General features: G+C 45.7%; 1 protein-coding gene across 2 annotated transcripts in view; it reads right to left on the bottom strand.

Annotated features, from left to right (window-relative positions):
• The window catches only part of IL16 (interleukin 16), a 71589-nt gene that overhangs the window by 31450 nt on the left and 19614 nt on the right, over nt 1-20525 (bottom strand). For both annotated transcript variants that reach the window (XM_079701097.1, XM_079701098.1), the window contains exons 2-5: nt 14021-14129; nt 8141-8283; nt 5688-5798; nt 2083-2197 (exon numbers count right to left, since the gene is read on the bottom strand). In XM_079701097.1, the coding sequence (XP_079557223.1) occupies nt 2083-2197; nt 5688-5798; nt 8141-8283; nt 14021-14129 (478 nt within the window). The remainder of the gene's footprint in view (nt 1-2082; nt 2198-5687; nt 5799-8140; nt 8284-14020; nt 14130-20525) is intronic.

The following is a 20525-nucleotide window of genomic DNA, read 5'->3' as shown; positions in this document are numbered from 1 at the left end:
ATTTGAGGCTAGAATCAAGGACCGCAGACTAGCTGAGTGTCCTTTTCACCGAATTCTTACGATCACTATTAACTAAGCGAGACAAATACCCAGAAAGAAAAAGAATGAAGCTTGGCTTGGGCAGGCTTCTCTCTTCTGGCCACTTCAATTCCTCCTCCACTTTTTAGTCAAACACAGAAAAGTACAGAAGATAATGAAGCAGACCGGCGCGTCTCAAGATTCTGATCCCACTTTGCTTCCTTTCTCTCAGTGACTCCTCTGCGTGCCTCTTGATTTAGCTATCCCCCTCAAGCCTTGCCTCGGCCCTCTTCTCTCTCCTCTCTTCCCTGCTTCCTGCATCCACTCCATAACTTCAGCTATTTTCCAAAAGACCCTAAAAATCTACATTCAACCCTTATTCCCTTACTGAACTGGAACCCAAATTTTCATTCGCCTGCTGGACAGCGCCACCTAGTGCTCACCTGGAGACCTCACTCCGCTCTGCTGCTCAAACCTAAATACCCTCATTTGCCTTCTTTTGCTCCCCTTCCTCCACCTCCTGTTATATCTAATTCATCATCGTTCTCTAGTTTACTAAGATCAGACGCCGTTACGTGTTCTCTGACCTCATTTGCCACCTCTACAGAAGCCGTTGTTTCCCCCATCAGCATCTTTCTCCTCCCAGGGTTACAGCCTCAGGGCAGACCCTTAAGAGCTGGAGCCTGGCTCTTACAATAAATAGCCTCTGAACTGGTTTTACTGCTTCTGGTGTCTAGCCAGCCCACTTCATCTTACACTCAGCTTCCTGAATCAACTAAAAACCCTGGTCCTAGCTGGTCCCTCCCAAATTATAAAAAGCTTCAAATGCTCCCCATTGCCCATACAATAAAACCCATATGCATAATGTTAGAGTTGGCAAACTTTCTCTATAAAGAGCCAGATAGTAAATATTTTAAGCTTTGCAGGCCACATGCTCTCTGCCGAAACTACTCAACACTGCACAAAAGCAGCCATAGACGAGAGGTCAATGAGCGAGCATGGCTGTGTACCAATAAAGCTTTTCTAAGGAGGCTGAAATTTGAATTTAATTTTCACAAAAGAATCCAAACTTCTTTTGACTTTTTTTCAGCCATTTAAGAGACATGAAAACTCTTCTTCGTTCGGGAGCCTTATAAAAATAGGCAGTGGGCCAGATGTGGCCTGCAGGCTGTAGCTGGTCAACCCTGCCCTGAACAAGTTAGGTTATTAAGGGTGGTTCGGCTCGCAGCAGAGTTTACAGAAACTGGCCTGACAGAGAAGGTAAGAAGGTTGTGAAATCACTTCTCTTTAAAGATCCACGTGTAGCCCGGTGTCAGACCTGCAGCATCTTCCCTCTGCTCCCTGACTAACTACCCCGGAATTTTGCCTCCCAGTTAGAACCTGGAGATCTCCTGGGGCCAAGCCTACACGTGACTGTGGGGTAGGATTGGGGGTGGGGAGAAAACCCTCCCCTCCAGGACAAGGGGACAGGGAGGGGCACTCAGGGGACACCTCAGCACCCTGGGCCCCTTCCTCTCAGGATGGCCAGGGGCTTCCCTCCCTGGAAGAGATGAAAAAGCTGGAGGGAGGTAGTGGATGGGAGTAGGGTGGGCAGAACGGGAGGGGGGGCAGCTGGGCGGATCCTGAGCTCCTTAATAGAAGGAACCTGTCTGATAATCCTCTGTATTCTTAGAGGCCAGAACAGGGCAGGCTCACAGAGGACTCACTGGAAGCCCTGGGCCTGGTTCCCCGTGTCTGTGGGCTGGGGAGGGCAGAGAAAACGAAACAAAGGGGATGTCGATGGCTGCCAGCAACGCAGAGGGGCCTTGACAAGCAAAGGCGCAAGAGGGCTGGAAGGGGTCTTCTGACCCAGGCCAGTAACAGGACCGAGACTGAGTGTGCAAACACACCCAGCCAACGTGCCAGGCCTGACGGAGCCATCGGGGCCTGCAGACCCCCGAATCCACACAAGCTGGATTCTGAAGGCTCAAGACACATTTCACTTTCCTGGTAGCTTCTACCAGTAGCCTAGTGATTCTGCTTTTGATTCCACCAACATCATCTAGTAAAGGCCGGGAAATCTACCTTCTTGTAGCCTTCCATCGGCTGCCGCTGCTCCCCCTGCAAAGATGGTTTTAACGTAAATTCCAATGGGGCCATAAATGCTGTCTTTTCCTCCAACGATGCTGAAGCCCAGGCCCTGGGAAAGAAGAGGAGAAGGTCAGATTTCGGAGTGTTCCATGCCATTCACCGGGCTGCCATGTCCTGAGGCCCTGCCCCAGCGCTGAACAAAGGACTCAGGGAGGAGAGGGGTGCCCTTGGTCTTAGAGGTCTTGGGACCTAACAGAGGGATGGGAAAAAAGGCCACGCTGGGCTGTGTCGTGTCTGGAGCTCTCTCACGAGTCTGATGTTCCCCACACAGGGGGAGTCTGAATGGAGACTAGCAAGCACCCTGGCTCTGCCCCTCTGACTAGCAATTCTGGGCAGATCACTTCCTGTTTCTGAGCTTCAATTTACCCCCTTGGAAAATGATGCTGACATCGCCAAACTCATAGCGTTGTGTTTGAATGTTAACTAAGACATCCAGCAACGCACAACTAACACACCGACACTAATAATCATAAAAGCAGCAGCTGACAATGGAAGAAGCATCTCTTCTCCTACCAAAAGCTGTTCACTCCCCTTCTGTTCTGCATCCCACCCCCGCCCCTTCTCAAGGAATTTACTACAATCCTGTGCTCTCCCTCCTGCCCCTGCAGTACCACGAGGTCAGGAGCTGCCAGGTGGCAGCAGAGAGGAGGCCAGAGGCCGGGGAAGCAAGAGAAAGATGTGAGTGAGGTCAACAGACAGCAGGAAGAGAAAGGCGGGCGGGTCCAGCTTTGCCTGTAGACCTTCAGTGAGTTAGGACAACCACCTAGGCAGACCCAGAGAGCAGCGAAGGAGGTGCACGCACAGCCTGCTTTATTTGGTTGATGACTGAGAGCACCCTTCTTCTCAAGAAGGCTTAGCTTGGGTCGCAATGAATTTCTCTGGAGACTGTGAGCTCCCCGGAGGTGGTGAACGCATCTTATTTGTCAGTGTCTGCCCTCTGGATGCAGGTGCTCGGGAAACATATGTTATAGACTGAAGGCACGAAAGCCGGCTGGAGGCTGGGCCTTTGGATTCACCTTGCAAGCATGCCAGGAAGCAGTAAGCAACTTGGCTCCCAGAAAGACCCCTCTAAGTGATGGCTGCCAAGTAACAGCATCACTGCTCCTGGGCAATTTCTCCGAGGCCAGCAGCTGCTCAGAGCCGAGTGTGTGCATTGCCCCAGCATCACAGAGGTGGCAGGCCAGGCAGCCACCTTCAAGACCCTAAGGGAGCATGGCGAGCAGGGGCCAGACATGAAAGCTGTGTGGACAAAGTGCTGGTGTGAGCTTCTGGTGAAGGTGTGGCTGTTCCAGGATGGGAAAGAGCAGCTGTGTCCAGGAGTAGCATGGGCGTAGGAAAATGAGAGGTAAGGCAGCTTCTGGGCTCCCTGTATGGGCTCCCAACTTCTTCCTGGCTGAAATAATTGCTCTAGACCCAAACTTTCACCCACTCTGGTGAGGCCGGATGGTGTAGTGGTTAAGAACAAGATCCAGGGGTCAGAAAGTCTTGGGTCATTGTCTTGGTTCATCTGCTCACTAACCAAGTGACCTTGGGCTAGTCCTGTAAGTCCCAGATCCTCAGTCTCCTCACCTATTAACAGGAGATAGTAATAGGGTTTTGTGAGAATTAAAGGAATGATCCTTGCAAAGCCCTTAGCACAATGCCTGGGTTTGGGTCGCTGGTTTTATTGTTTTTGACTACCTCAGGCACTGGTGGAACCTTCTAGCTCTGCTTCTTCCTCCTCCTGCTTATCCCTGTTAATGATGAGGTCTTCGGTGTGGAGGTGTATCAGGAGGACAGTGGGAGACCCACCGTATTTCTAACCCATCGCCCCTGCTCTGTACTCCAGGCTTCCGACACCGAACACCTTACGGCTCTCCATCAAGGCCATTTCAATCCACCCAGTGACACATCTGCCCACGAAATCTATTTACTGACTGTACAATCTATGCACACCAAGATGACTGACACCATTGTTGATCATCTTTGCGTGAGTGTTGGTACTCTTTTCCATTCTGCCTCCTTTTGAGCATTGCAAACCGTCTAAAAGTCAACTACATTAAAAATGCTTCTACCTAAATTCAAAGGGGACAAGCATTGTGATTTACAAATCAGAAAGAGGGGCTGTCTGGAGAAAATCAGCACTGGCGAGAGTGACCCCCTTGTGATTAGAGGAACAATCATCTCAGTACTTCCCACTTGTGTCTCCTCATTTATCTCTGCTGAGCTGCCAGGAGACAGGAGGGATGGGGGTGGAGGGGAGGACTCCAGACATATGGGGCCCTCCTCCAGGAAGACCATATCGGTGAACAGATCTTCCCTCACACCACACACCAAAATCATATGAGGTGGGTAGAAACCTACCCTTCCATCATTTACGCATCTCGGTTCCCTGGGCTGGCCTGAGAACTTTGCAGCAGCTGCCATGTCTATTTCAGAAGTTCTTCAGTGCCCGTGTCAACTCCATGTATGGGATGGCATGTCCTGGAAGCAATGCCAAGGAGCATTTGGGATGTCCCACCATTACACTGCTTTTGTGCCCCCCTTTTGATATTTCTCAATTGTGGGGCAAAAATCAGTCTGAATATCTGAATTTGGGGAAGACACACGGACTGAATGTTTATGCCCCCATCCCAAATTAATACGTTAGGGGGAGCCTTTGGGAAGTCACTAGGCCATAAAGGGGGAGCACTCCTGAAGGGGGCAGGGGCAGGTAGGGGTAAAAGATGAAGAGGTACAAACTACTATGTATAAAATAAATAAGCTACAAGGAAATATTGTACAGCACAGGGAATATAGCCAATATTTTACAATACCTATAAATGGAGTATAACCTTTCAAAATTGTGAATCACTATGTTGTACACCTGACACTTATATAATATTGAACATCAACTATACTTCAATAAAAAAATAAGTAAAATAAAAGAAAGGCAAAAACAAAAGAAAAGAAAGGCTAATTTGTTTATATATGTACTTGCTTTGTTTACAAAATATATTTATTCTAAAGAAAAGCACTGCCTTGGTCCAAAAAAAAGAAAAAATGTGGAGCCCTCATGAATGGGATTAGTGCTCTTATAAAAGAGACCCCAGAGAACTCCCGTGCCCCTTCCACCATGTGTGGACACAGAGAGAACAAGGCATCCGTGAATCAGGAGAGGAGTCCTCAACATATGTGGCATCTGCCGGCACCTTCAACTTGGACCCCCAGCCTCCAGAACCGTGAGAAATAAATGCCTGCTGTTTAAGCCACCCAGTCTATGGTATTTTTACTATAGCAGCCTGAACTGACTATGATGATGTTTTGAATTCAATCATCAGGTAAAACTAACTTCTGGAAAATACTACACCAGGGAAAAACTGGGGAACATTTGTCTTCCTGTGATGTGCACAGTGCAGAGCAACCCTGACTGCCCCTCCCTGTGCCAGCATGAGAGCATCCGAACACTCACGTTCTGAGCCAGCATCACCAGTCCCTCTCTCCACCCTTCCCGTGACATGACAGCTCCTCAGGAACCCGTGTCGACCCAGTAACTTCTGTTGGCCACAGTCCTTGCTCACCTTGGCCTGGCCCTTCATCAGCACGATGTTGGAGATGACGGATGCCTGGAGGCCCCCCAAGGGCTGCATGAGCTGAGCTGTGCTGAGCGACCGCATTGGCCTTGACGGGCCCTGGAACAAGGGACCAGGGTGGGGAGAGGATAAGTCAACAGGATGGCGGCACACGCCTTGCTGGGAATAGGGACAGGGAAGGCCCAGCCGAGGAGAGGACCCGGATCCCCTCTCTCCTGAGGGAGAGGGGCCAGAGCATGGTGAATGGGGTGTGGGTGGGTGTCTGGTGGAGGGGGGCTGTTTTGGTGGTCCCAGGAGCCTGATCTCCCTGTGGACCAGCAGCCAGAGGCTCACTAAGGCTTGTCATGGGAGTGGGTCCCGGTTCACGACACAGACCACGCTGCCCCAGGACAACGAGTCCCATAACCGGAGTCCCCAGCCCAGGTTGGGAAGCCAACGGCCAAGGACACCCTCAACAGAATCCAAGCCACATTTACGGAGACCCCATTTTGTGCCAGGCACAGGGTGGTGGGCAAAGGGTCAGGAACCCAAAGAAGTGAAAACTCAGAATGTAAAGTCCAGGGGGAGGCAGACAGGGGATTACCCACTTGCATAGGAGCAGGGGTGCCAAATAGACACACGTCCTGCGCCCCACAGGAAGTGCCGCGGGGAGGGGCAAAGGAGCATGGTGGTTAGGTCTCAGACTTGGGAGCCCGGCTGCCTGGCTCTCCAACTATCAGCTGGTGACCTTGGGGAACTGACTTAACTCTTCTGTGCCTCGGGTTCCTTATCTGTAAAGTCACCTGTCACTTCGGAAGCTGTCTTTTTCTAACACTGGAACACCGATGATTCCCACTGGTGAGAGAAAAGCATAATAGCTCAAGGAAGGGAATGGAAGAGAGAAATGAAATCTTCAAGCGCCTGATGTGTACCGTGTGGGGAGAATCAAACATGGCTTGACTATGGACCCTACAGGGGAGCTAAGACCCTACCATAAGTAATGACACCAACAAGGCATGTTGGGTGAGTCTGTAAGAGAAGCCCAGACACGTTACGATGGGCGTCAGGAAACATATAAGTGCCAAGCACTTGGAGGACTCAGGAGAGCTCGCAGCGGAAGTAGTGCTAGGAAGGGTTTTGAAGGATGGGGTAGGGTTTGCAGGCTAGAGGTGAGGGAAGGGGACAGGGTGATGCAGACGGAGGGCACTGTATGCTCACAGGTGGCAGCAGGAGGCACTGCAGGTGCCTTGTGCCTCGGCCGGGGCTCAGGGACACAACAGGCTGGCTGGGGTGACAAGTGAGGGGACCCTGTGCTTCACACCTGCTTGGCTCCCAGACTGCAACCTCGTGCCCCATAGTGGGAAGGACATGGACTGGTGAGCCACACAGGGCTTGGTTTCAATTCTGGACCCTTAGGTTTTCAAGATGTGTGAACCCAGACCGCTACTCCCCTTGCCAAACCTCTGCTTCCTCACTGTACAATGGGGCTAATGTTACCCTCCTTTCTAAGCTCAGGAATTACAGTAAGTCCCCTACATACGAACTTTCAAGTTGCAAACTTTCCAAGATGCAAATGTGTGTGCCATCCATGTCAGGCGTGAGTGACATCACAGCTCGCCCTGCGTCTCCTGTTGCTGACGATCCTTCAGCTCTACCATCTCCCACCTCCTCTCCCTCCTCCAGTCAGTAACTCTTCTTGCCTGTTCACTCAATGCCAGCCCCTGGATGCCAGCTCTTGTACTGTACTACTGTACTTCTCAAGGTACTGTACTGTAAGATTAAAAATGTTTCCTTTGTTTTTTGTGTTTGTTTTTTGTTTATGTATTGTTTGTGTGATAAGTATTATAAACCTATTCCAGTGCAGTACTATAGAGCCGACTGTGTTAGTTGGGGACCTAGGCGAACTCTGTTGGGCTCACGAACAAATTGGATTTACGAACACGCTCTCGGAACAGAACTCGTTCATGTGTAGGGGACTTACCGTAGAGGCAAAATGTGTAAAGCAAGTCACTATATCACAGGGGCTAAAAGCACAGGTTTGGAATCCTGAAGCTCTGACTTCGAGTCCCAGGGCGGACTCTTATTAGCACTGTGAATTCACATGCCTTCCTTAACTTGTCCTCACTTCCCTCGCCCTCCTCCTAGGATCGCTGTGCAGATGAAATAAACGGATCCACATAAAGTGCCAGTTCAGGGTCTGCATGGGTGGAATGTTCGCTGCACATTAGCTCCTCATAGCATCAAAGCATCCACAGTCACAAGTGCCTGGCACCCGTGGGCACGCATAGGTGACCATTCCTGATGTGGTTCTTTGCCTGAAGGCGCCCACACTCATGAAGCCAGCCCCTCCCCTCTGTAATTCTGTGGACATCAAACCACTAGGAAGGTCTCTTCAGCCACCGCTGAGTCTGGACCCCTCCCCTCTCTCCCTGCTCTCCAGGGTCCCCTGCCTTCGCTCTTACCACAGCCTTTCCTGCTGCACAGTCCAGTTGTTGAGAGAGAGACTTCCTGTTGCTACAGAGGGAATAAGGCTGCCTGTCTGTGGAAGCCGCCGATTTCTTGGTCATTGGAAAATCAATCTCTCCTGTGCAGTAGGGATTAACACCTAACCCAGGAGAGGAAAAAAAGGAAGAAATCATTTGTGCTGTCAGAAAGCAAAGCTCAAGGGAGAACAACATCAGCCCCGGCCAACGGCCAGCCCTCATGAACCAGCGGCCAGAGTGAACCTGAACCATGGAGCGCCCAGTGCTGGGTGCAGGATGCAGAGTGGGGGCCAATGAAGACGTAGTCAGCATTAGCTCCGTTCATGCTGTCTGCACCGCAGGGTGCAGGTGGGACTGTCACTTCCACTTCACCTCAGCTCAACTCGAGACAGTTGGCAAGGCATCTCCTACGTGTCAAGCAGGATGCTGGGCTCTCAGGAAATCACAATGCTCTGTCAACTCCAGTCCCTGCTGCCAGGGGGTTTTCAATCTCGACCCAGGAGGGAGAGGAGGGAGAGGAGGAATGCCCCCAGACAGGTAGAGCCAGAGGAGAGACCGGGCAGGAGCCTGGGGGATCTGCCATGGCAACATCCAACCTCCCGACAGCACCTGACTGCTTCTTACATACACGCACACGCACAGTCACACACAGGCACATACACACCCCTAACACAGGCAGGCAGAGTCAACTCTTGATTCTTTGGGGATCTAAGAAAATGCAAAACCATCATCTTCTTTTTCTTTTGGGGGAAAACCCCAGACTTCCTTTCACCCAACCGGGAACTCTACCTCTTTCAGCTGGAAAAATCTGCAGAGATTCTCTGCTATGGCCCCTCATTGTCTAGATCAGTGTTTCTCAATTGAAATATAATACAAGTCACAGATGTAATTTGAAAATTTCTAGTAGCCACATTAAAAAAAAGTCAAAAGAAAAAGTGAGGTTAATATTAATCATGTATTGTATTTAGTCCAATATACCTAAACCCTGTCATTTTAACATATAATACATAAAGTTATTAATGCAGTGTTTTGCATCCTTTTTTTGGTTGTGTGCTTAGTCTTTGAGTTGGGCGCATCTTTTACACTCTGAGCATTTGGACGAGCCACACTCCAAGCGCTCGAGATGTGAACAGTGGCCATGGTACTGGGCAGGGAGCACCCAGAGAGGGGCCGATTTTCCTAGCGTCCCTCCACAGTGAGTGGACAAGGCTTTGGTGGGAAATTCCCCAAGAGAAAGACACGAGATGGGTGGTGGTTCAGAGTGAAGAAGGGAGGTTGGAGCAGAGCCTTTGGTTTGCTTTCATAGGATGGGAAAGACTTAGGCTGAAGAAAGGAAGCCACTGCCCAGGGTGGGCTGAGAATATGGGACAGAATGGGCATTCCTGGAGATGTGAGATCCCTAAGGGAAGAGGAGGAAGGGACAAAGGCCTGGGGGGGAAAGGAGATGTCCTGGTCCATTGGCACTCCAAGTGGCTGGGGCAATGTTTCCCTGCCAGGACAGCTGCTCCCAGCAGCCGTCTCCACACAAGGAGGTGGTTCTCCCTGACTCACAGAGACCCTCTGACCCGAGAGGGGCCAGGAGAAAGAGGAGGCCAGGAGGTTCAGAAAACCACGCCCCAGAAAGAGGGGACGAAGAATCCTGGAGCGGGGTTGGGAGGAGGGGCTACAGATGGTCCTAAATCTGTCTGTTCATCATGTTTATCTGGGTGTGTATCATAAGTGGGGCAAATTTCAATGCCCCACCCAGACCTGCTGAATCCATGTCTGCATAGATGGGGTCTGGGCGCGGGGGGGTCTCTGTGTTTATCAGGCTCCCCAGGCGATGCGTCCAGCTTTTGAGGAAACTTGAGGGAGTTCAGCTCCTTACTTCATCGTGAGGAAACCAAAACAAGTCTCCCATTCTCTCTGCCCACAGCAGTGCAAGGTGACTGCCATCTGAAGAACGGCAGCGGTGTACCATTTGGGTTCAGAGGGAATAAGGACAAGCAAACACGTGGCCAGCTTGGATTGGTCCACAGGACAGAAGCACCTAGAGCCACCGGCAAGCACAGGGGGAACAGGCCAGGCAAACTCTGCTTCTACCCTCACTGATCCAGACAAAAAAAAAAACAAAACTCGGGGGCTTCCCTGGTGGCACAGTGGTTGAGAGTCTGCCTGCCATTGCAGGGGACACAGGTTCGTGCCCTGGTCCGGGAAGATCCCACATGCCGCAGAGCGGCTGGGCCCGTGAGCCATGGCCACTGAGCCTGCACGTCCGGAGCCTGTGCTCCGCAACGGGAGAGGCCACAACAGTGAGAGGACCGCGTACCACAAAAAAACAAACAAACAAACAAACTCGGGCTTTCTGTGGTTCCTGCTCCCACTATGAGTTCCAATCAGCAAGGACATAGGCCCAGAGTCAGGACGAGCAGTCTCTCGAAAGCACTAACTGGTCTGAGCCCTCTCCTACTCCTTCAAAAAATTACTGGATGTGCTCCAACAGCAAGGAAATACATCAAGATTATCACCTTGAGTGGAGGAAGTTGAAATCAGTTAACATGTAGCACTGAGTGAGTTCACTGAAAATGTGGTTATAAAATCTAATGCAAAAACCAAAATAATTTTTGATGGGGAAACTATATATTTTGAAGATTATATAATAATAATGTGAGTTTCTAATTTAAGTTTACATTGAATTATGAAATAGAAAAATAAATGGGAATGGGACTAGAGGTAAATAACACCATCTTCCATTAGGGGGACAATTTGGAAAATATAGTCTCAAGTATTATTAATTAATTAAACCTAATTGATTAAACTTAAAGGAAACTGGAAGTGGTGATAAAAATTAAATAAACCTTACAAATCACTGCAAAAACTAAACACACACACAGAGAGCAAGAGGCAGAAAACAAATGACAAGTAACCATAAAAACAGAAAGTATAAAAAGAACATGAGTAAAAGCAAATATTAATTATAATACTAATGTCAATGGCTTAAGCTTCTCTCTTTAAAAAGATTGCCAGATTTGCTTTCGAGATCTAAGTGCATATCATTTGCAAGAGATAAACAAAATAAACAAAAAGTGTAAAATAAACGGATGGGCAGAAACTACCAATGAGTAATGCTGGAATCAGCCACCTAGAAAAAAAATCTATCTAGATTCTTGCTTCATAGCAAACACCAAAAATAAATTACAGATAGAATACATTTGAAAAAAAAAAAAGGCAAATCATTTAAAAAACTAGAAAAAGCAACACTATGTAGAAATAATTTAATCGATGTGGTTGTATACTTAATAATCTTCATATTATATAACCTCAATGATTCTCTCCTAAATATGTAACCAAATATGATAAAAGAAACGTGTACAGCATGTATCTATAATTATTTTGTAAATGTTGATAAACTGGAAGCAACTTAAAGGTGTCATAGTGTAATAATTAAATAAGTATACATGAGAAAAAACTAGAAGAAAACACAGCCAAATATTTAATAGTTCTCTGGATGTGGAAGAAACTTTTAACATTAGACAGGAAAATTTGATGAATTTGATTAGATAAAGATGAGAACATCTTCATGCTAAAAAATTAAGTTAAAAGAAAAATAACCAACTGAGGAAAGTATGTTCAGCAAATACAGCAGCCCAATATTAATTTTACCAAGAGACTTTTCATAAATTAGTGATAAAATAATGATCCTCCCAATAGAAAAATAGGCGCACTCAAAAGAAGGGAAATAAACAAATGAAGGAATGTTGAACTGCGCCTGTGTAGAGAGGTGTTCTTTCCACTGATTTCATATGCACGTGAACCAGTCAGGGTTTGACAGAAGCAAAAGGCACACTCAGGTAGGACTTTGAGAAAGTGAATAAAGGGGCCATTTACAAAGAGTAGATGGGGCTTAAGAAAATAACAAGGCCTATTGAGGTACCTAGGAATTACTAAGAGCTGGAAGCTATTACCATCCCAGACCTGAAGGGGCACAGAGAGGAAATAGCATCACCAGGCCAGGGAGTGCTGGGACCAGGGCACTGCCAGAGCCACCAAAGCAGAGGGAGCAGAGAAACACCCCAGCGGTTCTCCCTTCCACCCTCCAGTCTCCCATTGATCCTCTCATTGACTGAACTCAGCTAGAAACCAGAGGGCCAGGGCACCCGGATGACGCCATCTGAAAGAGTCAGTGCCTGGGATGCAAGCAGGGCTGCTTCATGGGCATGCGACCTGTGAATTCACACAGAGCCCCAGACTTAGAAGGTATTCAGCTTGGTTTAATGCTCTGCTGTCGCCATTTTGAAATTCTTCATAGTATTTGAACAGGAGTCCCACATTTTCATCTTACAATGATCCCCACAAATTGTGAAGCTGCTCCTGGGTGCAAAACAAGCCCCCCACCCCACCACACCAAAAAAGCGGACAATGGGAAAGGGAAAGAGGGAAATAGAGAAAAACCTGCATGGCAAATATTTTTTAAATTATCATCCAGTGTGGGCTATGATTGAAGAAATTAGCATTTGTATACATTATTAGAGTATTAGCTCTGGAAATTTGGAAGCCCAGATAAAAATCTAAGGTATAGGGCTTCCCTGGTGGCGCAGTGGTTGAGAGTCCGCCTGCCGATGCAGGGGACGCGGGTTCGTGCCCCGGTCCGGGAGGATCCCACGTGCCGCGGAGCGGCTGGGCCCGTGGGCCATGGCCGCTGGGCCTGCGCGTCCGGAGCCTGTGCTCCGCAGGGGGAGAGGCCACAACAGTGAGAGGCCCGCGTACTGCAAAAAAAAAAAAAAAAAAAATCTAAGGTATATTTACCTTTTGAAACTCCATTTCTAGGATATTATGCTAAAGGAAAAAAAAGTGATGAAAAAGGGCAACTAGCAGTCCAAAAATAGGAAATGATTAATATAATGATGATCCATCTTACAACAGAATAACACGAGGCTTAGAGAGTTTAAGGGATGTGCCCAAGGTCACAGAGATAATTATTTCTGGAAGCAGGATCTAAATCCAAGTGCCTTGGCTGCCAAATGTGAGCTCCTAACCACACATCAGTCCACTGCCTTGTATATTTCACCTAAGAAAATCACTGTAAACTCAAACAAAGTTTCATGGACAACCTCAGCAATGTTAATTATGTTAGCAAAAAGCTGAGAATAACTTACCTATCTAATAATAGGGAGCAGGCTAACTAGATTATGTACATAATGAAACACTATTTATCCACTAAAAATAGTGTTTACAAAAGAATTCCCAATGACATGAGGTCAAGGGTGTGTGTGTGTGTGTGTGTGTGTGTGTGTGTGTGTTTTCTATAGGCATATATAGGCATAGGAGGGAAATAATTGACAATGTTAACATAGATTGTCTCTAATTAGGATTTGGCACTGTTTTAATTTCTTCATGCTTTTCTGCATTCTTCACATTTTCCCGACTTTGCATTAGCACCATTCTCTTTGCAACAACCAAGAATCACGACATCTTCCAGCCCCAGCTCCCATCCTATACCAGATGAGGTGACAGAGGCCCTGAGAGAGACAGTGGCCTTCCTAAGACCAAGGAGCATCTTGGATGACAGAGCAGGTGTAAAGCCCTCGTCTTTTATCTTCTGTGTCAGGTCTTCCCAACTTGGCACTTGAAGTCCATCTAGAAGAGAAGTTGACTAAACCACAGAGAGCTCTGTCAGCAAGGGCAGAGGTGCTCTAGCTGGCCAGGACATGCACACACAATGAAGGGCGCTCTCAGAGGGGTAAGCAGACCACCATCTTGGGCTAGTCCAGCTGGACAAGCAGAGACCCACCCTCCCCCAAATCTCCAACATCACTGATATTCTCGATATTCAGCAACATCTAAGCCCTGCTCCTGTAGATGGTTCAATGACACACTTACTGGTTGAGTTGCTGCGTGTCCTTTGGTGACAGGCTTTGGGAAACAGGAAGTTACTACTTTGTGCATCCAGTTTTCCAGACTTTTCTCGAGAGGAAGGTGTAGAAGCTTCCTGCAAAACAATTTCCATCTTTTATTCAGCAACTTAGTTAGAACAGAAAAACTGAGATTTCGACACTGACCGTGGAAGTACTTGTCAGATTGTCTGTCTCCTCCACTAAATTACAGGCTCTGTGAGAGCAGGGACTTAGAATTACTGTCATCCATTAACTCATAGATATATTAATTCAGTTAATAAAGAATATGAAAATATCATATCTTTATGTGACAAAGAATACAAATTATAATAAAGAATGGATAGAGATTGCATAAATGTTGAACTAATGCAATAAATGTTGAATGATTATGTCAGCTATTACATGTCAGGTTCTTTGTTAGGCATTAGGGATTTAGCTGTGAAGAAGACAGAGAAGGGCACTGAGAAAAGGCATTTTCATGACGGAAGGCCGACAGCAAACAAGCAAACAGATAAAGGTGAAAGATAATGACAGAGAATGATAAGTGCTACCAAGAAAAGAACTAGAGACTGACGCGAATGGGAGGCTGGGAGGAATGTGTTAGAGAAGATGATCAAGTAAGTTCCATCGTTCTGGCACATAATAGGCACTTAGAAACAGTCATTGAAAGAATATTATACAAAGAGATTTCTTAATATTGAACCATCCATGCATTCTTGAGTGGATTGCAATTTTCTTATACTGCTGATTTCTCTCCGTGAAGATTTCATTTAGGACTTGAAAAATCAATATTCTTAAGTTAAATTTGGTTATCATTCTGTTATTCTTTTTCTACCTTGCCATATTGATCCAATTTTCCCTGCTTCTTTTTTATACTAATAATTTGGGAACTCATTGTACTGAGTCTATAAGTAGTATGTATTAAACCACATACTTGAACTCATCTCTCTATCAGGGTCAGTGATGAAATAGAAAACATATGACCCTAAGATGAGAATCTGAAACAACTTTCACGCACCCTCTCCTCACCCTGGTATTTTAGAAACAGAGGACAGATGGACAGAAGGCTAGAGGTTAACAATGAGGATAATGGTATTAATTATTTTACTTCTCTTCCCAGAACTACTTTTTGTATCTTTTTTTATTGCATAACTTTATTAGTCACAATGATCTTGACTTAATTCTTGAGTTATGTTGGTTTTATTCCTCACAACCATAATCCTTAGGAGAGAAAGAGAGAGTGTGTGTATGTGTGTGTGTGTTCTCAGGAAAGCTGTGCAGATGGAAAGCTCTCTGAATATTTTCATGTCTGAGAATGTCTTCCTGTGGTCATCACACTTGAATGATTTGCTGAGTATAGAATTTAGGGGTATTGGTTATCCTATCTAGAAACGCTAGTTGGCTCAAATGCTACCTGGGATTTAGTGTTTTAGCATAGAGGTTTGCTAGGGGTACCTGCCACCCTTTTCTGACAGGTCTTTCTTGTTCAAAGCCAGGCTTGGCAGTGCCAGTTAATTTGGCAGTGCCCTCCCAAAGTGTGCCAAGTGCCTGCCGACTTCCAGCACCTGGTACATTTCCCAGAGTGGAAGGAGGGAAGATCTACCGCTGCCTCTCACTATGCACCAAGTAACCCATCCTCCCCTCCAGCCCCCAGCATTGTGAGCTGGTAGGTATTGGGGTTGAGGGGTCTGCTGGCCCCTGTCCCACTCATTCCCCAGGCCTTTCCCTCCCGTGTGGTCAACGGCAGGCTAACAAGCCCTTCCCTCAATCCAGTCTCACCTGCACTATGTCATGCAGAAAGTTCTCATGGGTTCCAGAATGTGGTTGGCCCCTTTCCGTGGCTTCCTGTTCTGACATGCTTTTCTCCCTATTGGTAGTTTTTTTTTTTTTTTTTTTGATAGAAATTTCTAAGAGGTGGGGGAGTTAATAAAGTGTACTCTGTAACCGTCTGAAGCCAGAAGTCCACTCACAGCCTTTTTTTCTTTTTAAAACTGTATCCAGTTCTGACACAAGGGGATCCTGCAAGAAACCACATATCAATTCCCTTTTATTTCTTGTACACATCAACGTTAAAATCGGAGAACTCATCTTCCTAGACATTCATTTTCTTTTTCACCAGCAGATGGCGCTATATTAACCTGACCAAAATTATCTTCTCTAACCAGGGTAGCCCAGGAAATGTTTTAAAGGAGAGAACAGGGATTATATGGAAGGTGGTTTAGTTCAGTTGAATTCTTGAGACTCCATATTTCTAGGACTTAGCAAAATGACTGGTTCTTTGAATTAGCTGTTTCATACGATATGGTAGTCAAAAGATATTTCTTAGCTCCAATAGTTTCTCGAGGTCATGTCCTAATTCTAATATCAAGACGGCCCTCTGGCATTATTCCCACCTCTTCATGTTCTCCAGTGAGACTATGAAAGTAAATAATAACATGTTATTTCAGTAGCTCTTTTGGATTCGCTGATAAAACAGCCAGTATGTCTACTTGTTTGAAGTGAAGCCTTATTTGCAAAGTACAATTGAAATGTATTTCCCCCCAAATATCTAGTAAGATGAAGATAAATAAGTAAATGAGGTAAACACAAAACATAGAATACTAAGTATCTTTTTTTTCTTTTTTTTTTTTCTTTTTTCTTTTTGCGGTATGTGGGCCTGTTGCGGCCACTGTTGCGGCCTCTCCCGTTGCAGAGCACAGGCTCCGGACGCGCAGGCTCAGTGGCCATGGCTTCCAGGCCCAGCCGCTCCGCGGCATGTGGGATCTTCCTGGACTGGGGCACGAACCCGTGTCCCCTGCATCGGCAGGCGGACTCTCAACCACTGTGCCACCAGGGAAGCCCTATTCATTCTTTTTAATCGTAAAACCCTGAGCATAATGTTTCTCCACGAGATATGCACAGTGGGATAGAGCAGATAAAGGGTCACGAGGCCAGCAGCATTAAGCCTCTTATGACCCTGGACTGGTCAGTTGATTGTTTGGTCTTGGTATCCTCTTTTGTAAGGTGAAGGGGTGGACTAAACAACTTCTAAAACCACGTTCGGCTCCATACTTTTGAATGTAACTGATGATTATGTTTAAAGAGCAAAAGGGTTACTGTCCTCTCTGAAATGATCACATGTCAGAAGATCGTTCACAAGGACAAAACATCCTCCTTTGGTTCCCTGGCCCCTCTCCGTCTGGCAAGGATGTCCTGGGTGGAGTGGTTTCTCAACAAAGGAGTCTCTGTAGGAGCCCCTACGAACATTTGCACAGAACAGCTCCCCCACCAGTCCACAGAACAGAACTCTTCTATTCTTGCTCCCAAGGTGGGGCTGCTCTTGAGGCCAAGGATTTGTCACTGAGGTCAGAGGCTGGCAAAGTCATTTCCAGACACATTTCCCCTTGTTATCCTCAGAGACTGCAACCCAGAGCAGCAGTTCTGTGGGTGGTGTACCCCATCATTACCTGGGTGGGAGTCTCTACATGTATCAGTCCCACTGGTGCCTGAGTGGGGAATGAGGTAGACTGTCCAGAGAGCCCTCCCAAAGTAAGGACCAGTCACATAACTGCTAGGACTTAACAGCCAACTCCAAGAAATGGAAAAAACCCATGATCTGCATGTAACCAAGGAATAAACCTGGAATGAAGATGCAGAATTCTGGGGCATTTTTTTCTACAAGCAACATTATTCTGGAGTCTAAACTGTTCCCCAAAGGTTACAAGGCTCTATTACTCTGTTAGAAGGGTTCATTTTGTATACAGACCCTTAACATTGCTGACACAGCTTGATGCTTCTGGAGCTTGGTGACTGCATTCCTCTTACATACAAGCCTTTCCATTTTCTCTTTGAAGTGAGATGCTATAGCTGCTCCAGTCTAAGGGAGCCACAAAATGGAATCCAACTGCCCTCCTGATCAAGGCTTGTTTCCTGTGGTTGGGTTGATCATGCAGCAGCAGACTTGATCTTTAAGTCATAAGGATAAATAACTGGCCCCAGCAGATTGGTTCTGGGATGGTCACATGGTCATGTGGGATGCTGAGGCCACATACCTCCTGATATGGAGAGGAAACTGGTGGAAACCAGAAACCTAGGAGTCCTCCAAAAGTCCTGCTTCTCCTCCCATGGTCCCTACATGACCACAGCCACAAAGTCCTTGTAATTTTACCTTCTCAAAATTCCCCAACACATCCATTCTTGCTGGCTATGTTCTAGTTCATAGTATACCTTTTAGATTAGGCTATTACAATGGCCTATGGGATCTAAGAAAAGTATTTTAAAGAATATTTTTAACAAATGGTCTGGGACAACTGGATATCCACATGTAAAAGAATGAAGTTGGACCCCTTCCTCACACCATACACAAAAATTCATTCAAAATAAATCATAGACCTACAAGTAAGAGCTACAACTATAAAGCTCTTAGAAAAAAAATAGGACTAAATATTCATGAACTTGGGTTAGAGAAAGACTTGGTAACTGTGACACCAAATCATGAGTGACAAAAGAAAATACAGATAAATGGACTTCTTCAAAATTAAAACCTTTTGTGTTCTAAAGGACACCATCAAGACAGTGAAAAGACAGCCCACAGAATTGAAGAAAATATTTTCAACTCATATATCTGATAAGGGACTTGTATCAAGAATACATAAAGAGGGACTTCCCTGGTGGCTCAGTGGTTAAGACTCCATGCTCCCGATTCAGGGGACATGGGTTCGATCCCTGGTCAGGGAACTAGTTCCCATATGCATGCCGCAACTAAGAGTTCACATGCCACAAGTAAGGAGCCGGCGCAACCAAATAAATAAATAAAATGTAACCAAATAAATAAATTAAATATTTTTTAAAAAGAATATATAAAGAACTTTTACAATTCAATTATAGAAAGGCAAATAATCCAATTTTTAAAATGGACAAAGGATCTGATTAGATACTTCCCAAAGAAGATACGCAAGAAGCCAAGAGGCACATGAAAACAGATTCAACATCATTAGCCATCAAGGACATGCAAATCAAAACCACAATGAGATACCACTTTACACCAACTAGGATGGCTATCATCACACCCACTTAACATCCACTAATATATGGAGGATTTAGAAAAAATAGAACCCTCATACATTGCTGGTAGAAATAAAAAATGATGCAGATGCTTTGGAAACAGCTTGGCAGTTCTTCTAAAAGTTAAATATACAGTTACCAGATGATCCAGCAATCCCTTTCTTAGGTATATACTCAAGAGAAGAAAATATACATCCACACAAAAACTTGTGCACAAATGCTCAAAGCAGCATTATACATTATAGCCCCAAAGCAGAAACAACCCAAGTGTCCATCTGCTGATGGACAGGTGAATAAAATATGGTATATCTATACAATGGAATATGATTTGGCAATAAAAATGAATGAAGTACTAATATACGATATAACATAATGACCCCTGAAAACATTACTCAAGTGAAAAAAGCCAGTGACAAAAGACTATACACTGTATGATTCCATTTATAGTAAATGTCCAGAATAGGCAAACCTATAGAGACAGAAAGTAGATTAGTAGATGATTAAGGATGGAGCAATAGTGTGGTGGGGAAGGGTTAATGAGGAATGACTGCTAATGGGTATTAGATTGCTTCTGTGGGTAATGAAAACGTTCTAAAATCAGATAGTGGTGAAGGTTGCACCACTCTGTAAATACACTAAAAACCACTCAATAGTATACTTTAAATAAGTGAATTGTACGGTGTGTGAGTTATATCTCAATAAAACCACTTAAAATGGAATATTTATCCATTCATTCATTGATTCACAATTTCCCTGCCCCCAGTCTTTTCTCACTTCAACCCCTCTACACTCTGCTGACAGCATGATTTTACAAAAATGCAGATGGTATGCATGAAACTTCCTAATTAAATCTATGATGTATTCAAGATCAAATCCAAACTCCCTGGCATGTCATTGAAGGTCCTTCCTTCTCTAACACTACCAAAAAAATAAATAAATAAAATAACTCAATCAAAAAATGGGAAGAAGATCTAAATAGACATTTCTCCAAAGAAGACATACAGATGGCCAAAACGCACATGAAAGGATGCTCAACATCACTAATTATTAGAGAAATGCAAATCAAAACCACAATGAGGTATCACCTCATGTCAGTCAGAATGACTATCATCAAAAAATCTACCAAAAGTAAGTGCTGGAGAGGGGGTGTGTAGAAAAGGGAACCCTCCTACACTGTTGGTGGCAATGTAAATTGGTACAGCCACTATGGAGAACACTATGGAGGTTCCTTAAAAAACTAAAAATAGAACTACCATATGAACCAGCAATCCCACTCCTGGGCATATACCCAGAGAAAACCATAATTCAAGAAGATACATGCACCCCAATATTCATTGCAGCACTACTTACAATAGCTAGGACATGGAAGAAACCTAAATATATATCAACAGAGGAATGGATAAAGAAGATGTGGTACATATATACAATGGAATATTACTCAGCCATAA

The sequence above is a fragment of the Hyperoodon ampullatus genome (assembly GCF_949752795.1).
Source record: "Hyperoodon ampullatus genome assembly, chromosome: 3".
Classification (NCBI taxonomy): Eukaryota; Metazoa; Chordata; class Mammalia; order Artiodactyla; family Ziphiidae; genus Hyperoodon; species Hyperoodon ampullatus.
Note: the sequence above shows the minus strand (reverse complement) of the source record. Positions and strands in the feature narration are given on the sequence as shown.